The 19,605-nt window shown below is 49.0% G+C and overlaps 1 protein-coding gene and 1 pseudogene across 2 annotated transcripts in view; one reads left to right on the forward strand and one right to left on the reverse strand.

The window, feature by feature from the left end:
- Window positions 1-6,981, forward strand: part of AP3S2 (adaptor related protein complex 3 subunit sigma 2) — a 57,765-nt gene extending 50,784 nt beyond the window's left edge. The window contains exons 5-6 of one of the 2 annotated variants that reach the window (XM_027089373.1): window positions 4,305-4,412; window positions 6,023-6,981. In XM_027089373.1, the coding sequence (XP_026945174.1) occupies window positions 4,305-4,412; window positions 6,023-6,151 (237 nt within the window). In that variant the 3' untranslated portion in view covers window positions 6,152-6,981. Of the gene's footprint in view, window positions 1-4,304; window positions 4,414-6,022 lie in introns of those variants that run through there. The other variant, XM_027089376.1, reaches the window with a different exon arrangement.
- Window positions 6,982-12,161: 5,180 nt separating this feature from the next.
- On the reverse strand, window positions 12,162-15,459 carry LOC113610880 (60S acidic ribosomal protein P1 pseudogene; annotated as a pseudogene).
- Between the last annotated feature and the right edge of the window lie 4,146 nt (window positions 15,460-19,605).

Below are 19,605 nucleotides of genomic sequence, written 5' to 3' on the forward strand. Positions count from 1 at the left end.
TTCATCTTTATATAGATCCTGTGCAGATTTCATTTTTATAACTCATCTTTAAATAGGTGAGTTTTTCAGGAACCAGCTATTTGCGGGATGCTTGTTTAGGGGAGGTCCCAAGTCTGTGTTCCAGGCTGGCTGCAGTTGTTCTCATGATTTCAGGTTCCGGGTGAGTTCCTTTACCCTTTATTTCTACCTAGCCAAGAGAGGTGGGTGTCTGCAATTTTTCCACCATGCAAAGGCTATCTTCTCTGCTGCCACAGAGACTGGCTCTGTGAGGCAAATAGAGCTTGTTTGGGTGGTTTCTCATTTAGCCCCAACTCCACGTCCAAGGAAGTTCCTGTCTTCCAAAAACAAGGAATCTGTTTGGTCCCAGAGGGTGTGTTCTTTACCTACAAAAAATATATTTTTGCAGATCTTCCTGAGCTCTCCAGCTCCCGTGTCCTCTCTCGGTAGCATCCTTTCTTCTTCTCAAAAGGAAAAGAGCCCTTGCTTGAGCTCCCTGCTTTTGACAGCTTTTACACCTATTGGCGCCTGGGATTGTGGTTATCTCCTTTTTTTTTTAATGTATTTATTTATTTTTTAATTTTTGGCTGTGTTGGGTCTTTGTTGCTGTGCGCAAGCTTTCTCTAGTTGCGGCGAGCGGGGGCTACTCTTCGTTGTAGTGTGCGGACTTCTCATTGTCGTGGCTTCTCTTGTTGCAGAGCACAGGTTCTAGGCACATGGGCTTCAGCAGTTGTGGCATGCGGGCTCTAGAGCGCAGGCTAAGTAGTTGTGGCGCATGGGCTTAGTTGCTCCACAGCATGTGGGATCTTCCCGGACCAGAGCTCGAACCCGTGTCCCCTGCATTGGCAGGCGGATTCTTAACCACTGTGCCACCAGGGAAGCCCTGTGGTTATCTTCTAATTTTGTTGAAAATGGAGTTTGCATTTTTATTTATTTCTCCTTTTTTGCACTTGAAACACATTTTGAATAGCATTTAAAAATTATGACTTCATGATGCAGTGTTCAAATCAAAAGTCTTAACTGACACTATCTATTAACCAACTGCTGGTCCCCATGATATCCTCTGTTAGGCCTTTTACTACACCTTCTCCATAAAGCCTCCACCACCACACTGTCATCCATCTTTTAAGCACCTGAAGCCCACGGAAGATGCTATGAAGATGCTTTTCAGACTTATGAAAAGCCTTTTATTGGGCTTCCCTGGTGGCGCAGTGGTTGAGAGTCCGCCTGCTGATGCAGGGGACGCGGGTTCGTGCCCCGGTCCAGGAAGATCCCACATGCCACGGAATGGCTAGGCCCGTGAGCCATGGCTGCTGAGCCTGCGCGTCCAGAGCCTGTGCTCTGCAACGGGAGAGGCCACAACAGTGAGAGGCCCGCGTACAGCAAAAAAAAAAAAAAAAACCTTTTATTCATTCAACATGCCTACTCCACACTGGGCATTGTTCTAGGCCTTGGGGATAAAGCATGGAAGACTTTCTACTAGACCTTTGACACACCCTGTTCAGATGAAGAGGGTGGAAGACTTAGTTTGGGATTTTGAGGAGGGAGTATGGTGGAAAGGGTAGAACATGAGCTCTGGAGTCAGACAGACCTAGATTCAGTGATCAGTTCTGCTACTAAATATGTGACATTGGGATAGTTTATTGACTTTTCCATGTATCGTTTTACCTCAGATGGATGTTATAAAATTAAAATAAGTTACGTATAAAGTGCTCAGCACATAGTAGATGCTCAACAAGTACTACTTCCCCCATGAAAAAGGGGTTCATTAAACAAAAGGAGTAAATACTAGGAGTACTGGTATAGAGACCTATTTTTTAAAATTGTGGTAACATTTACATAACATAAAGTTTACTGTCTTCATTTTTAAATGTACTGTTCAGTAGTGTTAAATGTGTTCACATTTTTGTACAGCCCATCTCCAGAGCTCTTCATCTTGCAAAACTGAAACTCTATACCCATTAAACAACACTCCCCGTTCCCTCCTCCCCTCAGTCCCTGGCAACCACCGTTCTACTTTCTGCCTCTATGATTTTGACTACTAGGTACCTTATATAAATGGAATTATACTATATTTGTCCTTTTATGTCTGGCTTATTTCACTTAGCATAATATCCTCAAGGTTCATCCATGTTGTAGCATGTTTCAGAATTTTCTGAATAATATTCCATTGCATGTATATTCCACATTTTGTTTATCTGTTCATCCATTGATGGACACTTGCGTTGCTTCCTACTTTTGGCTATTGTGAATAATGCTGCTATGAAGATAGGTATAAAAATATCTCTTTGAATCCTTCTTTTCAATTCTTTTGGGTATAAACCCAGAAGTAATATGGTAATTCTATTTTTAATTTTTTAAGGAAACACAATACTATTTTTGGAAGCCTATTTCTTGATGGGGAAGTATAAACAGTGTAGTCCCCCAGGGCATAATTTTAAGACCAGTCTTGTTTAACATTTTGTAAATTATCTGTATATGAGAGTTTCACTATTAAATTGCCATTGCATATAGATAATGAAATAGTTCATATTGTGTAAAATTTTAAAACACCTCATGTGAGTGTATATGTAGACATAAAAGTGGTTAATAAGGCTTAATTAATGTAAGCAAACATATTTTATTTGTATTTGAATGTATGCTTTATTACACTCCCTTCTCGAGGTCAGAAGAAATACCCTAGTTACATCTGTTAGTGTATTCCCCTCACTTATTATAGGCAAAATATGGAGAACTGATGTGTCAGAAAACTTCATGTGTCAAAAATACACGTGTACAAACTTGCAGACATGTCTTTTTTCTTGACTGTCCATAGCCTGTGGAGTATATTGGCCCTCAAATCCTCCATAGTTTAGTCTGGACTTTACGCCAATAGGGTCTCAGCTGAAGACAGTTTTTTCCCCCGGAGATATTTGATCATGTGTGGAGATGTTTTTGTTGTCACAGGTGAAGGAGTGCTACAGGAATCTAGCGCGCAGAGCCAGGGATACTGCTAAACATGCTGCGATGCACGGGACAGCTCCCCACAATAGAAGACCCTCCAGCCCCAGATGGCAATAGTGCCCAAGTTGAGAGACCTTGCCTTAGACCCAAACTACCTTCTCAGCATCATCCTCAGCCTCTCTTTTGCATAAACCTGACCTTCTAGCCAGACCCAGGTGCTCCTCAGACCATACACCAGCTGAATTGCTTCCTCCAGTGCCTTTCACCTGAAATCCTCCTCCCTGCTTCTCTGATGGCAGACCCAGCTTCAGTTCTCTCACTGTCTCGGTGAAACTGGCTCTGGTCTCTCTAGCCACTGCTCTCTTCCTTCTCTGACCTCCTGTAGGACTATCCCACTAATCTGGCAATTGGTTAACAATACAAAGTGGTACTTGCTCTCTTTCCAACTTAATTGAAAGTGCTTTGAAGGCCATGTCGATAGGACTTGATTTGAAATATGAAGTACCACCCCTTACATACCCCAGTGGGCACCTTGACCCACCTGGGGCTTCCCATGGCAGCTTTCCTGCCACTGTGGGATAGAGTGGTTTAGTCAGCGCAATAGTCGGCTGTCACAGCAGTCTGAGACTCCACTTTGTTGGGAGAAGTACTAGCTAGATGGAAGGCCCACGTGTGAGCCTCATGACCAAAAAAGTATTCACCCTGAACATGGTTTCTCATCTAAAGCTGGAAGATATGGGATGAGGACGGGTGCCAAGAAACAGGCCTGTTTTGCCTCCAGCAGAGCACAGACTGGAGGATCTTATGAAGCCTGGGGGATAACATATTTCACATGGAAATGTGCGTGGACAGGAATTGTTCTGTCATAGCTGGACTGACTTAATGCCAGTCGGTGTTTATGATGATAACACTAGTAATGAAAGGCATCATTATTTTTTTAGAACCCAATGTGTGCCAGACACTGGGTAGGTGCTTCACACAGGTTGTCTCCTTCAGCCCTCACCACAATCCTGGAAGGAAGCTGAAGCACTGAAAGGATGATTTGCCCAAGGTCAGCCAGCTAATAACAAAGAGCAGAGCTGAAATTTAAACACAGTCTAACTTCAAATGAAGCCTGTGCTCTCAGCCACCACCTTGTGTGTAGCCAGGCCCTTCTGCACTGCTTTTGAAAGAGATTTGTGTCTTGATATGCCGGGATGTGGGGGGGAATCCCCTGTGGTCTCTGAGACATTTGTTATGAATCAGGTGCCAGTGTCAAGTATGACCACCCTGCTGCTACAAGAAAGCCCACAAGGTTTCCTTTGGGTCCACACTGTCACTCCCACAAAGGGCTCTAACCCTTCTTATTTTTGTTTCCCCTTCAGGTGCACTACATTCTTCAGGAGGTGGTGATGGGTGGGATGGTGTTGGAAACAAACATGAATGAAATTGTGGCTCAGATTGAAGCTCAGAACAGGCTGGAGAAATCCGAGGTGAGATGCAGCTGTAATTTTGCCCTGGCTGGTTAGAGAAGACGTGGGCAGAAGGAGGAATGGCTAATGTGTGGGTTTGGGTTGCTGTGGATCCTTAGCAGGGTTTTCTACTCATCCTCTTTCTTCCTTGAGTCTGTCGAAACTCATTGGTTTGAAGGCCAGCCATGAAGATTAAAAAGGTAAGAAAAAGGCTAAAAGTGTGAATGTAAAAGCCAGGTGGCACGGGAAGGCAAACAGCTTCTGGCTTGGGAGGTTATGGCCAATGTTTGTGGTTTCTAATTCCTCCTTCAAAGCCACGTGTTCCCTGGAGGGACCCAGAATCCCCGTCTCCGATTCCAGTGTGGTTTGTTAGTTTGTGTGCCTATGAGTGGTCTCCCAGCAGGCACTTCTCGTGGTTTCAGACCTCAGAGTTGCCAATTTCCTTATTTCCAGTTAGCCTTATAAAAAGCTACAGTAGAGTTTGGGCTGAGTTTGAAAATAGCATACCCCAGGTCCACCCCCACATAGTGCTGAGTTTGATACAAATGCTCACAGTAAATTTCCATCCTTTTCCCCTGAGGTCTCCGTCACCTTCGTCAGCCTTACCAGGGAGTAGAGGTTACAAGCATACACCTTCACACGTGGCAGAACAAGCAGAACAAATTACCTCTTCAATTATCTGAGTGTCTTAAAGAGCTTCATTGCTTTGTGTAACGGAACTTGGTCTTGCGAAACCAGGAATGCTTCCTGTGAGGACTGGCAGTCCTGCTGAAGAAGCTTTTCCAGACCACAGCTATTGTGGCAACTATAGTTCTCTTAGAAATGTAGGCTGGGAAGCTTCCAGGAATAGTAAGTGAGTCAGAGGCAAGGGGTTTGGAAACTAGAAGCAATGGAGACTTGCTGGGCGAGGGTGGAATTGGAGTCAGGATCCTGAAAAGTAGTCAAGAAGGACGAAATGGTTTTGAGAACATCCTCGTCGACTTCTCCCCCTCTCCGCACACTGGGGCCGAGCCTGGAGAGTGAGGGCTGACCGCAGGCACCTTTCCTCTCTGTTGCTCCCAGACCTTCTGTGTCTGTGGGTACATTCCACCTCCTACGTGTCCTTCTTCCCGTCTTGTGGCCACATGACATTTCCAAAGCCAGCTCTTGTCCATTCCATGGTATTAGTTGGCAAGCGGTTGTCCTAAGCTGTGACATTCCTTTTCCCTTTTAAGAATTTCCCTGTGACTGCACTCCTCTGTAAGAGTCTTCAGTCTCTTGAGGAAAGGGTTTTGTTTAATTTTGTTTCATAAACCTGTTGCTGAACATGACTTGGTTAAACTTCCTTGGTTATTTCAACAGGCATCTACTGAACACCTACTGTGTGCCAGGCACTGTTGGCACTGGGGCTATAAAACTGCATAAGACACCACCCACCTTTAGGAGTGCAGATTGGGTCCCTGTACTGTAGAACCTACTAACCTAAAGATTGTTGTGTTGGCCACCTTTGAGGCATAAGGAGGGAAAAATCAAAATGTGCATTGCATGTGCTCGGTTTGGACATTTTCTAGCCCTCTTTCACTTGTTTTTATTTAAGCCTTAAGCAGATGACACTGAGGGTTTCTCTCATACCCACCTTAACGTCTCCCCAGGGTGGCCTTTCAGCAGCGCCCGCCCGGGCCGTGTCCGCTGTGAAAAACATCAACCTGCCGGAGATGCCTCGGAATATCAACATTGGCGATCTCAACATCAAAGTCCCCAACCTGTCCCAGTTTGTCTAAGAGTGGAAGATGGCTGAACTGAGTCCTTGGAACCAGCAAAGCTGAGCCAGTTCTGCAGCAAAGCCCGCTCTGTGCCCTAGAGGAGTCCTGCCTCGGGCCGTGGCCCCTGCTGTCCCGAAGTGGGAAGGAGTCCTGTGTCCACTGGCAGCCTGTGTGCTTGCTTCTCACATGTGCGGCCTTGCCTGTCTCTTGTACACACAGCCACTGCAGATGTGAGGGGCCCTGACTTCCTCAGTAGGGGTCAGGTGCCCAAGCCACTCGCCCCCTTTACCTGCCACGTGCAGCCACTCCCAGGGATTGCAGACTGTAGTGAGAGGCCCCCCTGCTCCCAGAACCCCACCACGAGGATGTTTTCTGACGTGAGTCTTCAACTTTAGCACCACGAGGCTCCCTGAGGTCCTGCAGCATTGACTTTCCTGGTGAGGTGCCATAGCTAGAAAAAGGCTGACCCTCTAGATGTGGGGATGTGGTGAGTGGCAAACAAGGGTAGGATGTTATGAGATCCAGAGTTGCCTACTGACTCTACTAGAGTTGGCACACCCAGAATCCTTTTGTATAGCCACGCTGTCTCATCACCACCTCCTGCAGCATACACTCCCCACTGCCACAGTCCTGGCCCTGCTCTCCCAGGTGTTTATGTGCAGGACACGATCCAAATCATAAGCCTGTTGTTTGCCTGCCCCCCACATTTCTGCCAATAGGGAGGGCACCCCCCCACAGCCAGAGGGGTCCCCCTCAAAGGGGAGGGGCCCTGTGTCTGTAGAAAGCAAAGCTGACAACATGTGGAACATCTAAGAATTATGACTCTTCCAGGTTTAAAATACATTCTCCTTCCGAGTAGCAGACGGGTCAGTTGCTGTGTTATGAATGATGAGTCTTCTTTGTACAGGAAACCCGCTGCTGTCTACACCAGCTTCTGGAGCATGAGAGCCTGAGCTGGGGTCATGTGTTCTGGACCTGGCACAGGGGAAGGCTGGGGACACGGGCATCCTGCTGGCTGAAACCGGTGGCAGTGCAGCATCTTCTCCCCAGTGTGCGAGGGGTCCCTGCCTGTGCTTACTCTGGGCACGCCCTGTTCCCCTCAGATGACAGTCCCCTAGAGCTAGCTGTGGAAACCTGTAAATGTTTACACTCGGTAAGAGCCTTTCTTCCTATGGTTAACTTAAGAGCTGAAGCTGCTCCTTGAAGTAGTGCCTCTTACTCCTGCGCTGCCTTGGGGCCAGGTCTCGGGTATGATGTTGAGCTGCCTTGAGATTAGGGAGCTCGCTGCACCATCATGGTAAAGTCTCCCGGCCTGGGGACTTTTCGTGCCTGCTGGCCAGTGGCCCAAACTGTTTCCTCAGGCCTCCTGATGCTGTCGCAGAGCCCATCTGAGATGGTGCCCGGCAGGACCATGGTCAGGACCACATCTTTTCCCACTTTGAATAATGCTTCCTGTGCTTGGTGCCTTTTGCTCCCTGTAGCCTCTTAACCTCAGTCTTTTGGAACATCTCTGATAACCTTAGAGATGGGCAGTGTTGATCAGAATGTAGGCCCTCTTATGTTGGAAGAGGGAAATGTAGGTTTATATATCTATCTGATGTTAAAACCTCTGATATTCTTTTAAAGAGTTTAATTTTTATTTTTAACAGACATTTCAGTATATTCACATCCCTCTCACATTTGCTGAAAGTGATATAGGGAACAAAGAAGGAAAACGATATTTATTTTGCACCTCCTGTAAGGTGGCATGAGCGAGATCCTTCCACAATCCTTACAACAGACACTATCATCTCCATTTTGCAAGTCAAGAAAGTAAGACTCAGAGAGGTCAAGTAACCTGCTTTAGGTCACAAGGGCCAAGAATTGAGACTGTCTGTTTGCCTAAATCCACAGTTCATTTTTTTTCACTGCTCAAGATGGCTTCTCCCAATTTTATTTTCTTTCTTATGGATAAGGAAACCTCAAAAAGTATAGGTAGCTTCTCAGAAACTGTGATTAAAAACTGGCTTGGTAGCCAGTGAGAGCATCAAAGAGAGCTGGGGGGTCCTCCACATGCCTCCATTGAACTGGTTAGGAAGCAGAAGCCCAAAGTGTTTAGTGTTCTGTCCAGGGTCACAGAGCTAGAACCAAGTCAGTTTTCTTTTTTCTTTTTTTAAAATTTTTATTGGAGTAGAGTTGATTTACAATGTTGTGTTAGTTTCAGGTGTGCAGCAAAGTGAATCAGTTATACGTATACATATCAAGTCGTTTTTCTTGAGTTTGTTTCATGGCTTATCGCATTGCTGCCACATGTTCTGGATTTCCTGGAATAGTATTTGAATGTTTTGCCTGCCAGAAACCAGTGATTCCCAAAAGCCACTGACCAGTCCTAGAGACTCCAGCAGTGGGCATCACAACATCATCCCTCATACTGCTTCTAAAAATGACATAAAACTTGAGCCTGGTCTTTCGTTTGGAACACTTGATCCCTTTGGATGAGCCACAGTAATTGTTCATTAACTACTTGAGGTTGCCTGCAAATCCAGGTGCCTTTCTTGCTTGTTATCAGCAAAGCCATAAACGTTTTTGAAAAATAAGAGGAAATCCTCATTGGCCTTTTTTTGGAGAGGGATACAAATACTGCTGCTGAGAGATGTTGGTTATGAAAATAGGGACCAGGTTTGAATTTGGGAGCCCTTGGCCCTGGATGGTTTACAATGAGGATTTCCTGAAGTGGTACAGAATACTGGTACAGAATTCAGTGTTCACTGCCACTGACAAAAATCTAATATTCCTCCATTCTGCAATTTCTCAGTGCCTGGTGGATGCTAGGCTCAGTTCTGGGCACTGAAGGTTGCGAGCAGTGAGGCCCTGCCTCCTGCAGCTGTCTCTGCTGTGCATCTCTGAGTGCTCAGGTTGCATCTGACTGGCAGCCTGAATTTGTGGAGGCTAGAGTCAGTGACTTTGTGTTTTATGGAATATTTAAAGGACAGTAACCCATTTCCCAACCCCAGCTGACCCCATCACGCTCTGCTGTCTGTGCTCCAAACAGCCTGTCTTCAAGCTGCTAGAACAAAAATACCATAGACTGGGTGGCTTAAATAACAAACATTTCTCACAGTTCTGCAGGCTGGTCAAGATCAAGGTGCCAGCAGATTTGGTGCCTAGTGTGGGCCTACTTCCTGTTTCACAGAGGGCCATATACTTGCTCTGTCCGGAAATAATGAAGAGAAAGCTCTGGGCTCTTCATCCCCTTATAAGGGTGCCAATCCCACCATGGGTACTCCACCCCTGTGACCTCATCCAAACCTAATTACCTCTCAAAGGCCCCATCTCCAAATACCATCACATTGGGGATTGGATGTCAACATACGCATTTGGGAGAGGACACAAACATTCAGTCCATGTGTACCCACCTTTCTGCACAGATCATGGTCCTGTGCTTGTCACATTAAGGATTAAGTCAGCTATCTTGAGTGTTCTCAAGTCCCTGTTATTCAGGCCTCTGCCACTTACAGAGCCAGCCTTTCCTCCCCACCACCTTCACCTCCATGGAGCCAACCTAGGGAAGACCTCTTGGGCCCCAGCTTCACCAGGAAAGAAACCAGGGAAGTATGGCTGAAACCAGGCTGCTGGCCAAGTCCAGTCTCGTGGACCAGTCTTTAGTAGGGGATTAAATCCTTAGTGTGGGCCATGGGTTTCCAAATAGGATGCAGCTGTGATCAGTGCCTGACGATAAAGGTCAAGAGAGAGTGTGATAGCCATGACAAGAGCCAGTGAGGTAGGGGAGTCACCTGGGGTGGGGTGGGGGTGTCGGCTCCTAGCAAATATCCTGGTCTTCAGCTTCCCGAGTCTCCTGCCCTCATCGTGAGCCTGGTGTCCACATACCTGTGTGTACACATGGCCAGTGCCTGCAGGTGGACAAATGGCTGATCTCATGGTTAAGATGTTGCCCACTAGGGAGCACTGGAGGATGCTACATCTGCGATGTCTGGCAGCAGTTGGCAGATAGACAAACAGGCCTCCTATAAGGCAGTAGCTCCATGGAAATGATTAATCTTTTCCAGAAGACTGTCCAAGTTCTTTCCTATTTCAATGAATTAATGTTTTGAAAAGGAAATTCACGTGGTTCAAAATTTAAGGTGACAAAAGGCTGTTCAGCCAGACTCTCACCCTGTTCCCCCAAACCACGGAGCACCCACCCCCATCCCTGGAAGCAACAAGTGTTTCCAATTTAAAAGATTAAGAAACAAAGCCCCTGGATTTTTATTACTGAAACTGAGTGTACTTTCCTCAAAGAGTTCTGTTCCATTTGACCTTGGTTGACAGCCCACTACAATCCTGCCATCCTCTGTAGAGGGAGAGGCCTCCCAGACCACCCCATCCTTGCTCTGCCTCTCCATTTTCCATGGCACTCTGATGTCCTGTGTGTTTGAGTTGTAGTTTTTATCTCCCCCACTAAGACGTACGCCCCTCAAAGGCAGGGATTTGTCTCTCCTGTTCAGTGCTGTATCCCAGCTGCTATGACCAGTGCCTGGTATGTACTTCTCAATAAATAACTATTGAATGAGTGAATACTTGAGACAAATGGTAACTCATTCTAACAGCAACTTGTAGCTTATGCTCTCCAGGGCCCCGTGCTCAGTCAGCATTTGGGGAAAGAACCTGGATAATGGCATTGGGAACAGCCTATAGAGAGGGACCAGGTGATGGCCTGTGGAGGATGAGGGAGAGGAGAAAGGCAAAGTTGATGACAGTGGAGCCCACATGACCAGAGGATGAGCGAGGGAGAAAGACCAGAGTTTGGATGTGGACATGTGACACTGGCGTTGCCTGAGAGTATCTGGGGCAGATGTCCACCAGCCAGCTGGGAACCTGGGAGTGGGCAGAGAGGAAATGAACGTCCAGCCCAGAGAGATGGTGGTTGAAGCCATGTGGGCGAGCGATGTGGCCAAGAGGACTCAGCCTGTGGGCAGAGAAAGGGAGATGAGAGTCTAGACAGAGGAGCAACTTTAAGTCGATGGAGGACTTTCAGTGGGAAGGGCCCCTGCTGAGAGGCCAAGGGGTGGGACTTAGAAGAGATGACCTTTCTTGGTCTTGCCATTGCCCCTCCACCCCAAGCCCTCTAAGTGAGGCAGCGAAATGAGGGAACTTGGAAGGGGTGGCTCTAGCCTAGTGGTGGGGTGGGTCTCACCCACAAGGTGGTTGTATAAGAGTGTGCGTCACAAGCTAGCTCTGTGACGTACAGAGCCTTCGGAAGGTCAGTGACCACATCCATAAAAGGGTACCAATAACTCCTGCCTTAGGGGGCTGTTTGAGGGTTAACTGAGAATTGATGAAGACCACAAAGGACTCCATAAACACTGGCTGCTGTCATCATTGGGATTTTTGCAGAGGAAATGGGAGCTGAAGTAGATGCAATTAGCTGGGAGAGGTTTGGTGGTGCTGGGAAGGAGAGATGGACGTCTGCGGTGCTCAAGTCCTGGCAGAAGACCTCAAAGGTGGGGCTGCAGAGGGATGATGGGGACAGTGGATACTGGCCTGGCCCCACCAGTGGCCCATATCTATAGGCCGCCGGTGGATAAAGCTGTAGGGGAAGTGGTGGAATCTCTGGAAAGTGAAGCTTCCCTTACAGTGAGGAGGTTGAAGACATAGAAGAGCGAGCTTGGGATTGGTAGGACCGGAAGGGTGGGGGACAGAGCCTGGAATTCCCTTCCCCCAGAGTCAGGGGGAAACGGAGAGGTCCCAAAGACATAGTGGGAGGAGTCAGCATTTGGCCAGGACGGGGGTGAGGGCCTCTGGCCAAGCAGGCCTGGCCGAGGGTTGGGTTCCTATAGGGACTCCACGCTTCCTGTGAGAAATGGGATCTTTAGGCTTTCTCAAGAGCAAACCTTACATTTTTTTCCAGCTCTGATATCAGCCTGGCCTGAGAGTGCTTGGGTATAGGGGTGCCCTCCCCTCCCACCTAGGATTGGACCACACTTTCAAGAGGGCAGGTTGGGGGTTATTTTCTGTATTGGTGATGATGAATGCCCTTTACAAACCCATGGGATAAAGGCACAGCTGAAATGACAGAAAGGAGGTACAGGTAAATATTCATTTTTTATTTTAAGAGTTCAGCTATTGAACATGTTACAAAAGAGGTTCAGTCAAAAAGCCCAAAGCCCATGTCATCATCAGACTCCTCAGACTCTTCTTTCTTCGCTGCCACTGTCTTCTCAGCTGGGGCAGCAGTGGTGGAGGTGGCAGGACCTCCTGCTGGTGCCACCCCAGCTGACAGGCAGGCCCACCAGCCCCTTCCTTGCAGATGAGGCACCCGATGTCGACATTGGCCAGAGCCTTTGCAAACAATCCTGGCCAGAAAAGGTCAGCATTTACAGCAGCTGTTTAATGAGGGCATTGATCCTCCGTGACCATCACCTCATAGTTGTGCAGGATGAGGGCCGAGTAGATGCAGGTGAGCTCCGAGATGGAGGCCATGGTACAAGCGAATGCGAGGCGGGCGTGGTGCTAGTCGCCGGATGAAGTGAGGGCCTCACCCCAGTGCGACCCAAGCTTCCTCAGAGGGACTGAGCACCTTAGCGGCAGCTGAGGAGAGGGAGCCAGGTGAATTTTTCAAAGACTGGGATCCACTGACTCCCCAGGCTCAGGTGATATTCAAAATACTTACCAACAGGCCTGTCTCAGGCACCGACAAGTGGAGGTACCAGATGGGCGCTTGGGGGTGTTACTGGTGGTCCATGATGCTTCTGCCACTAGGCCCTACCTCTCCTGTGGTAACAGAAAGGAGAACCCAGGAGGTTGTCACACCTGCAGCTGCTGCAGTTAGCTCCTCTGCTGGCCTGCGTGGGGCCCTGTTGATGGCAACTGTGGCTTGGTGAGTCAGTGTGCCCCTTCCCGCTGGGGCCCTGAGGTGGGAGGGGCAAGGAGCCTCCTCGTACCCCACCCCTAGACCCTTCCAAGCTGCAAGTGAAACTGGAGGCCAAGAGACACAAGCCCAGGGCACGCCCACCGCAGAAGATCACCGTCTTTGCCCTGGGCAGCCTGGCACTGAAGCTTTCCTCCAGCCTCCCAGTTCTGAGTCCTTGGCACTGGGCACCGTTCCCTTGACCCCTCTCCAAGCCTCCCAGTGGCTCCCCAGCTGGCCGCAGGCCACACGAATCTTACTCTGGCTGGCAGGCCTGAGGTCGCTGCATGCCAAAGATGGCAATATGCACAGCCTGGAAGGTAATCCTTTCTTGCTAGGAAAGTGCTTATCTAACTGAGGCAAGCTAGGATTTGAACTGCTAATTGCTAAGCCAGCTTTTCTGGAACTTCTTTTGTGTGTCTGGGAGGTACAGCTGGTCCATGAGGAGGTGGCTCCCATTCAGATGCTGGACTGTGCACTCTGGGGTGTTTTCTGCTGATATTCCTTCTCGTTTTTTGCTGAGTTTCCCAGCCTCTACCTGCCTCTTCTCCACCAACTGGGGCCTACCTGGGCCCTATGAAGTGCCAACCAACCCACCAGCTGTTTCTTGTGCACGATGATGTTACAAGATTGGAAGGAAATCCCTGGATCCAAGGTCTGTGCCAAACAGGCAAGTGATACAGTGATGCTACCTGGCATCGTGCTGTGCCTGGCACAGGTTGGTGGCCCGCAGTGGGCCATCCTTTCAGGCCTCTCCCTGAGCCGCAGTGCTCAGGGTTACAACCCTTTCCTATCAGGTCACCCACTCCCAGCTCCAGCCCAGACCTGATGAGCTGCTCTTGGCTCCTGTGGCCCCAGAAAGGCCTCAGACTCCAGGCTGTGCCAGGCCCTGGCCCTGGCCAACCCCTCTGCCTGTCTTCAGGTCTTTCTCACTCGCTCACTTCAGGAGAGTCTCTGCACAAATGTCGCTGTCAGAGGACTTCCCTGCCCTTTCCTGTTTCTCATGGCACTTATCACCTGACGTCATAGTGTTTGTGATGTCAAATTCTATTCTTTTCACTATTTTTTGCTGCTATTTTGCTGTGCCTAGCACGGTGCCTGACCCACTTTAGCTGTCAGTTAAATAAGTGACTGTTCATGAATGAATGAATGAACACTTCTGCTGTTCCCCTGTCAACATGCATGGAGCTCCACACCTACTCCAGGCTTGAGGGCAGGAAGCTCTGTGGGGTGGGAGTCATGGGGCCTGGCTTCTCAATTCACTGCGTGAGCTTGAGTGAGTCGTTTAGCTGCCTACTTCCAGTTGTAGGAATAGTGTATGAGAACGCACTTATCATAGAGACATAAAGCCCTGAATGGGATATAAACTTGGTTTGAATCCCGGCTCCACCACCTGCTAGCTGTGTGGCCTTGGGCAACATACCTAACCTCTCTGTGCTTCTGTTTCCTCATCTGTGAAATGGGAGTAAAACAGCTTCCTTGAATCAGTCAAGGTTCTTGGTTGCAAACAATAGCACCAACCCAGAAGCTTACTAAAGGGCTATAGGGAAGCTCTCACAGGCTCAACGGAAAGGTGGAAAGCCCAAAACAAAGCTGTCCAGGACACAAGGAAAAATATTCTCTGAAGCATGCCACCAGCACTGCCAACACTGGACCCCAGGGCCACAGACCCTGCTGGCCTTCCCTGAATAGACCGACTCCTAGGCAGTGCCTCTGATTTGTGAAACTCAGATCCAGGGGTCAGGGCAGCAAGTAGAGGAGGCTGGCCCCAGCATCACACAGTGAGGAGCTTGCCAAGCAGGGAAGAGACGCCTGTCCACCACATCACATGCAGAGGGTTGTCCTGAGGATTAGAGTTAATCCAGAACCTCGAACACAGCTAGTGGGAAACCTGGTGGAATCTGCTGGATTTAGAACACGCTTATCCTATGACTCAGTGATGTCAAACTAGTGTGCGTGTCTGGAAGACGGGGACAAAAATGTTAACAGCACTCTGTGTAATCACCAAAAACTGGGAACAGCCAGATGCCCATCGAGAATGGAACACATGAATAAATAAGTACCCTGGACTACTACACAGCCACAAGAAAGAGCAAACTACAACTATATGTAACAATGTGGATAAATCTAAAACACAACACCAGGCATAAGAAGCCAGGCAGAAAACCATGTAGGTTGTATGGTTTCATTTATTTGCACTTCAAACACAGGCAAAGTGGATGCATGATTTTAGAAGCTGGGATAGTGGGTGTCCTAGAACGACAAGAGAAGAAGGGGCAGGAGTGGGGCTCCTTGTGCTGAGAAAGCTCACTTTCTTGATCTGGGTGCTGGTTTCACAGTGTGTTCACTTTGTGAACCTTCATTGAGTTCTTCATTTATGATTTTGTATTTTTCTCTAGGCTTGTTATACTTCAATTAAAAAATCACATACGGGGCTTCCCTGGTGGCGCAGTGGTTGAGAGTCCGCCTGCCGATGCAGGGGACACGGGTTCGTGCTCCGGTCCGGGAAGATCCCACATGCCACGGAGCGGCTGGGCCCGTGAGCCATGGCCGCTGAGCCTGCGCGTCCGGAGCCTGTGCTCCGCAACGGGAGAGGCCACAACAGTGAGAGGCCCGCATACCGCAAAAATAATAATAATAATAATACGGGTTTAAGAAAAAAAGAAAGAAAGAAAGAATTTGTCTCTGGGAAGCACTGGGGATAGTGCCTATGGTATGAGATGAATAAATGTTAGGTCATTGTTGTTACCATCGTCCTTGTCACTGGTTGGTCTCTCTCCCACCCCACACACCCCATCCTCACACACACTGTCCTCCCAGGCTGGAAGAGACCCCTGTGTTCTCAACCCTCAAATGCATTCAGTAGGCAGAGCTGGTGCTGCAAGCACAGGGGTTCTGAGCTCATTTGTGAGTGGTGGGGAAAACCTCCTGGCTCAGCACAACCCATTCACTCCTCAAGGAATTAGCCACTTCCTGCAGAGGCTGGGAGGCCAGAGGGAGTGAGAAGTGGGCAAACAAAGGGCCTGCAAGTAGCTGAGGACAGGAGTGGAGACAGATCAGGGAGGTGATGGGGAGCTGGGGCCTCGGAGGCAGGGAATGTGTTGGAGCCCATCCTGAGGACAGTAGGAAGCCAGGGTAGGAGTAGTCTGTGTGTGCCTGTGTTGGGCATAGGAGAGGTGTATGTGTCCAGTTTGGCTGTGGCTTTAGTGAGGAGAATGGATGAAAAGGGAGCAAAAAACATTCCAGGAGTCCAGTTAGGAAGCCTTTGGTGGTGACCAGGTCAGGGTGAGACCATGGAGGTGGAGAGAATTGGAGGATTCATGGGGCATTCTAGGATTAGAACTGATAGGACTTGGGGATCGTCATCCAGCGTAGAGGGAAGCATGGGGATGGGCGAGGCAGGCGATGACCAGGGGCTTGAGTAGCCCCACAGATGATAGGTCTTGCTCTGTCTGGCACCATGGAGGAGCTGGATTTGGGGTGAGTGTAAGTTAGATTTGGGGAGCAGAGTCAGAAGAGACTGAGACGCAGTGGGCAATGCCTGTGGAGGGTGGGCTTGTGGGAGGGAAGGGAAGCTGTGTGCATAGAGAACCGCTGGCTTACAGGGACACTGCCCAGTTTAGGCAGCCAGCTCAGAGGAGAGGCCCAGATTAGGAGAGTGTAGGCCATGGAATCAGGGTTTCTGGGGCTCAGTGAGAAGGGGGGGAAGGGCTGACAGGGGGATGGGATGGGTGCACAGAGTGAGCCGGGGCCAAGGATGACAGAGATGTGGGGCCTGGTGGGCTTAGCTAGTCTCTAAATTTCCAAATCAATGAGGTGGGCACTGGTGAATGGGAGGACCCTGACCCTTGAGGAGAGCACCCAGCCCAGGGTGGTGGTGCATCAGGGGACATCAGGCTAGATCGCGTGTGTGGAGCCTCTGCATGGTCTCCAGCTAGAACAATATCAATGATAATAGTGAAAGTGGCTCTGGTAGACATTATTACTGTTCAAAGTATCTATTGCCTCTCCCTGGGGGAGCATGACACTTCCCATAATTTGACATCAGGCTTGGCTACCTGACTTGCTTTGGTCAATAACCTGAGCATAAGTGAGGTGTGCCACTTCTAAAAAGAAACTTCAGGAGTCATGGTGCTGCCACGTTCATTCTTATCTCTGCCAGGAGACCTGCAGTGTCCCAGATAAGGGCTGCTCCTTCAACCTGGGTCTTGGAGTGGAGCTGGCTTAGTGCAGAGCGGCAACCAACCCATGACGGACATGTAATGTGAGTCAGAAATAAACCTTGTTGTAAGATGCTAAAATCTGGGGGCTGTTTGTTGCTGCAGTATAACATAGCCTCAGCTGACTGCTACAGCAGCTCGTGGATTTGGAGTGTATACTCTGCACCAGGCACAAATGATTCCATTTGTATAAAATTCTAGAAAACATAAACTTATCTATAGTGACAAAAAGCAGATCAGTGGCTGCCTGGGAACCGGCTGGGAAAGAGGGGGGCAAGAGGGAGGGATTACAAAGGGCATGAGAAAAGTTTTGAGGTGACAGATATGTTCATTATCTTAAGTGTGGAGATGGTTACATGACTGTATATACATGTCAGATCTTACAGACTTTAAATATGTACAGTTTATTGTATGTCAAGTATACCTCAATAAACTGTTTTTATAGAAAACTCAACTCTGTTGGACTAGAATTCTAATAAAATTCTTATCCTTATTTTACAGGTGAGGAAAATGAACCTCTTTGGGATTAAATTACTTGCTGAGGGTCACTCAGCTCTTAAAGGCTGGATCCAGAATCTGAACCAGGTGTGCCTGAATTCAAAACCTGTACCTTTTAACCCTAAAGGAGTTTGAGTGGCAGGCCAAGGGTCCAGGGGTGAGAGCCCCCAGGCATGAATATGGGCTACATATGGAACCCCAGAGACAGCCCCAGCTTAAATACAGTGTTCCCCAAGAGTCACCTTGTGGGGGGAGAGGAGGTGGGCAGATGCCAGGCCCCACGGTTTTCAGAGCAGCCCCATGTCTCCTGGAAGAGTAGGCACAGCATGGCAGCAGTGGGGTTCTGGAGCCAGCTGGTACCCACATGGGAGAGCCGGCTGTTAAAATTTCAGGAATTTCACGAATCAGTTGTTAAACATAGCCGTTATTAAAAATTAAATCATATATGCTTACAATTAAACAAAATATGTGAAAAACAAAGATTATAATACTCAAAACTCATGGCCTCCTAATTATGTTCCCACTCTGGCTGGTGTTTATGCTCTTATGGTTCTGCACACCATTGTGTCTATTAGGGGGAGATGGTCTCTTCCCAGCTCTGCCTCCTGTGGTAGCTTGAATTTGGACTGGTGGGATTATTTACCCCATGGACATGGGAAAAATGCTAAATCAGTGCTAACCCCTCAAGCCCACCCCCTGCGGATTGTTAAACATTTAATCATCACATCACTGAGCCCTAGGGTCTTGGACAGGAGGCTCAGGTCTGGGGCTGAAGGGAGAGGCAAGTACAGACAGAGGCTGGAGGCCCCGGGGCCGCCTATAATGGCGGTGATGAAATGGCTAGCCTGATTCGACCCTAGCTGCCTGACAAGCTTTTTGTGAATTCCCTCCCTTAATCCTCACCACAACCCTGAGAGGTAAAATGCTATTACTACCTGCAGATGAGGAAGCCGAGAAGATATAATACTTGCCCAGAGTTGCTCAGCTAGTAAGTGTCACAGGCAGGATTACAAAGCCTGACCCTTAACTGCTACTGTCCACACACCCTCTGCCCCCTGAAAGTAGCAGTGTTGGACTCAGGGTCTGGTCCCACCGTTTCCTGAAACCTCCAGCCAGGCACAGGCTCCAGGTCCCTAGGAGCCTGGAGTAGGCTTCAGTGACCACTGGGCCCATGGCCCCAGTTCTCCTGTGGGCAGCCTGTCTTGGGGGCCACGTTTTGTGCAGAACTGAGTACCAGAGAGAGGACTGACCCGTTTCCCACGACCGAGGCCAAGGGCAGGCTGACCCCTTTCCAGAACAGTTTGCGCCTCTCAGGGGCCCTGGAGCACTAGGGGACAAGCTGGGCTGGTAGAAGCCCTGAAGCCTCCTGAGGGCTCTGAAGAGGAGAAATTCCAGAATGCTGCAGCCTGAGGGGCCTCTCAGATCCTCCTCTCAGATCTTCCTCTTCATATGTGAGGAAAGTGAAGGCTTGGGAGTGCAAATGTCCCTGAGACTGAGACGGGGCTGACTGTCCAGAGTTGAGTTTCAGAGAAGAGAGTCTTGGAAAAGGTCTCAGGCTGCCAGAGCAAGAGGAGGAAGCCCTGGGAGGCCAGAAGGTTGGAGCAGGTCTCCCAGGTGCCATGAAGGCAGTGCCCCGAGGGCTGGTGGGAAGGATGCCTGTGATTTTCTTTCCGATGCTGGAGGTGAGGGAGGCTGCAGTGCAGGGTTGGGGGTGACAGGTGGGTGTGCTTCAGGTGAGCCACATGAGGAGTGGACCAAGGCTGGCCTGGAAGAGACTGGGGGAGCTGAGGAGGGCCCCAGGGCCCTGCTGAGTGTAGTGGGTTGAATGGTGTCCCCTAAAAAGACATGTCCAAGTTCTAATCTCTGGA

Source organism: Aethalodelphis obliquidens, unplaced genomic scaffold (genome assembly GCF_003676395.1).
Source record: "Aethalodelphis obliquidens isolate GAN/ISIS:26980383/991018 unplaced genomic scaffold, ASM367639v1 scaffold65, whole genome shotgun sequence".
NCBI classification, from domain to species: domain Eukaryota; kingdom Metazoa; phylum Chordata; class Mammalia; order Artiodactyla; family Delphinidae; genus Aethalodelphis; species Aethalodelphis obliquidens.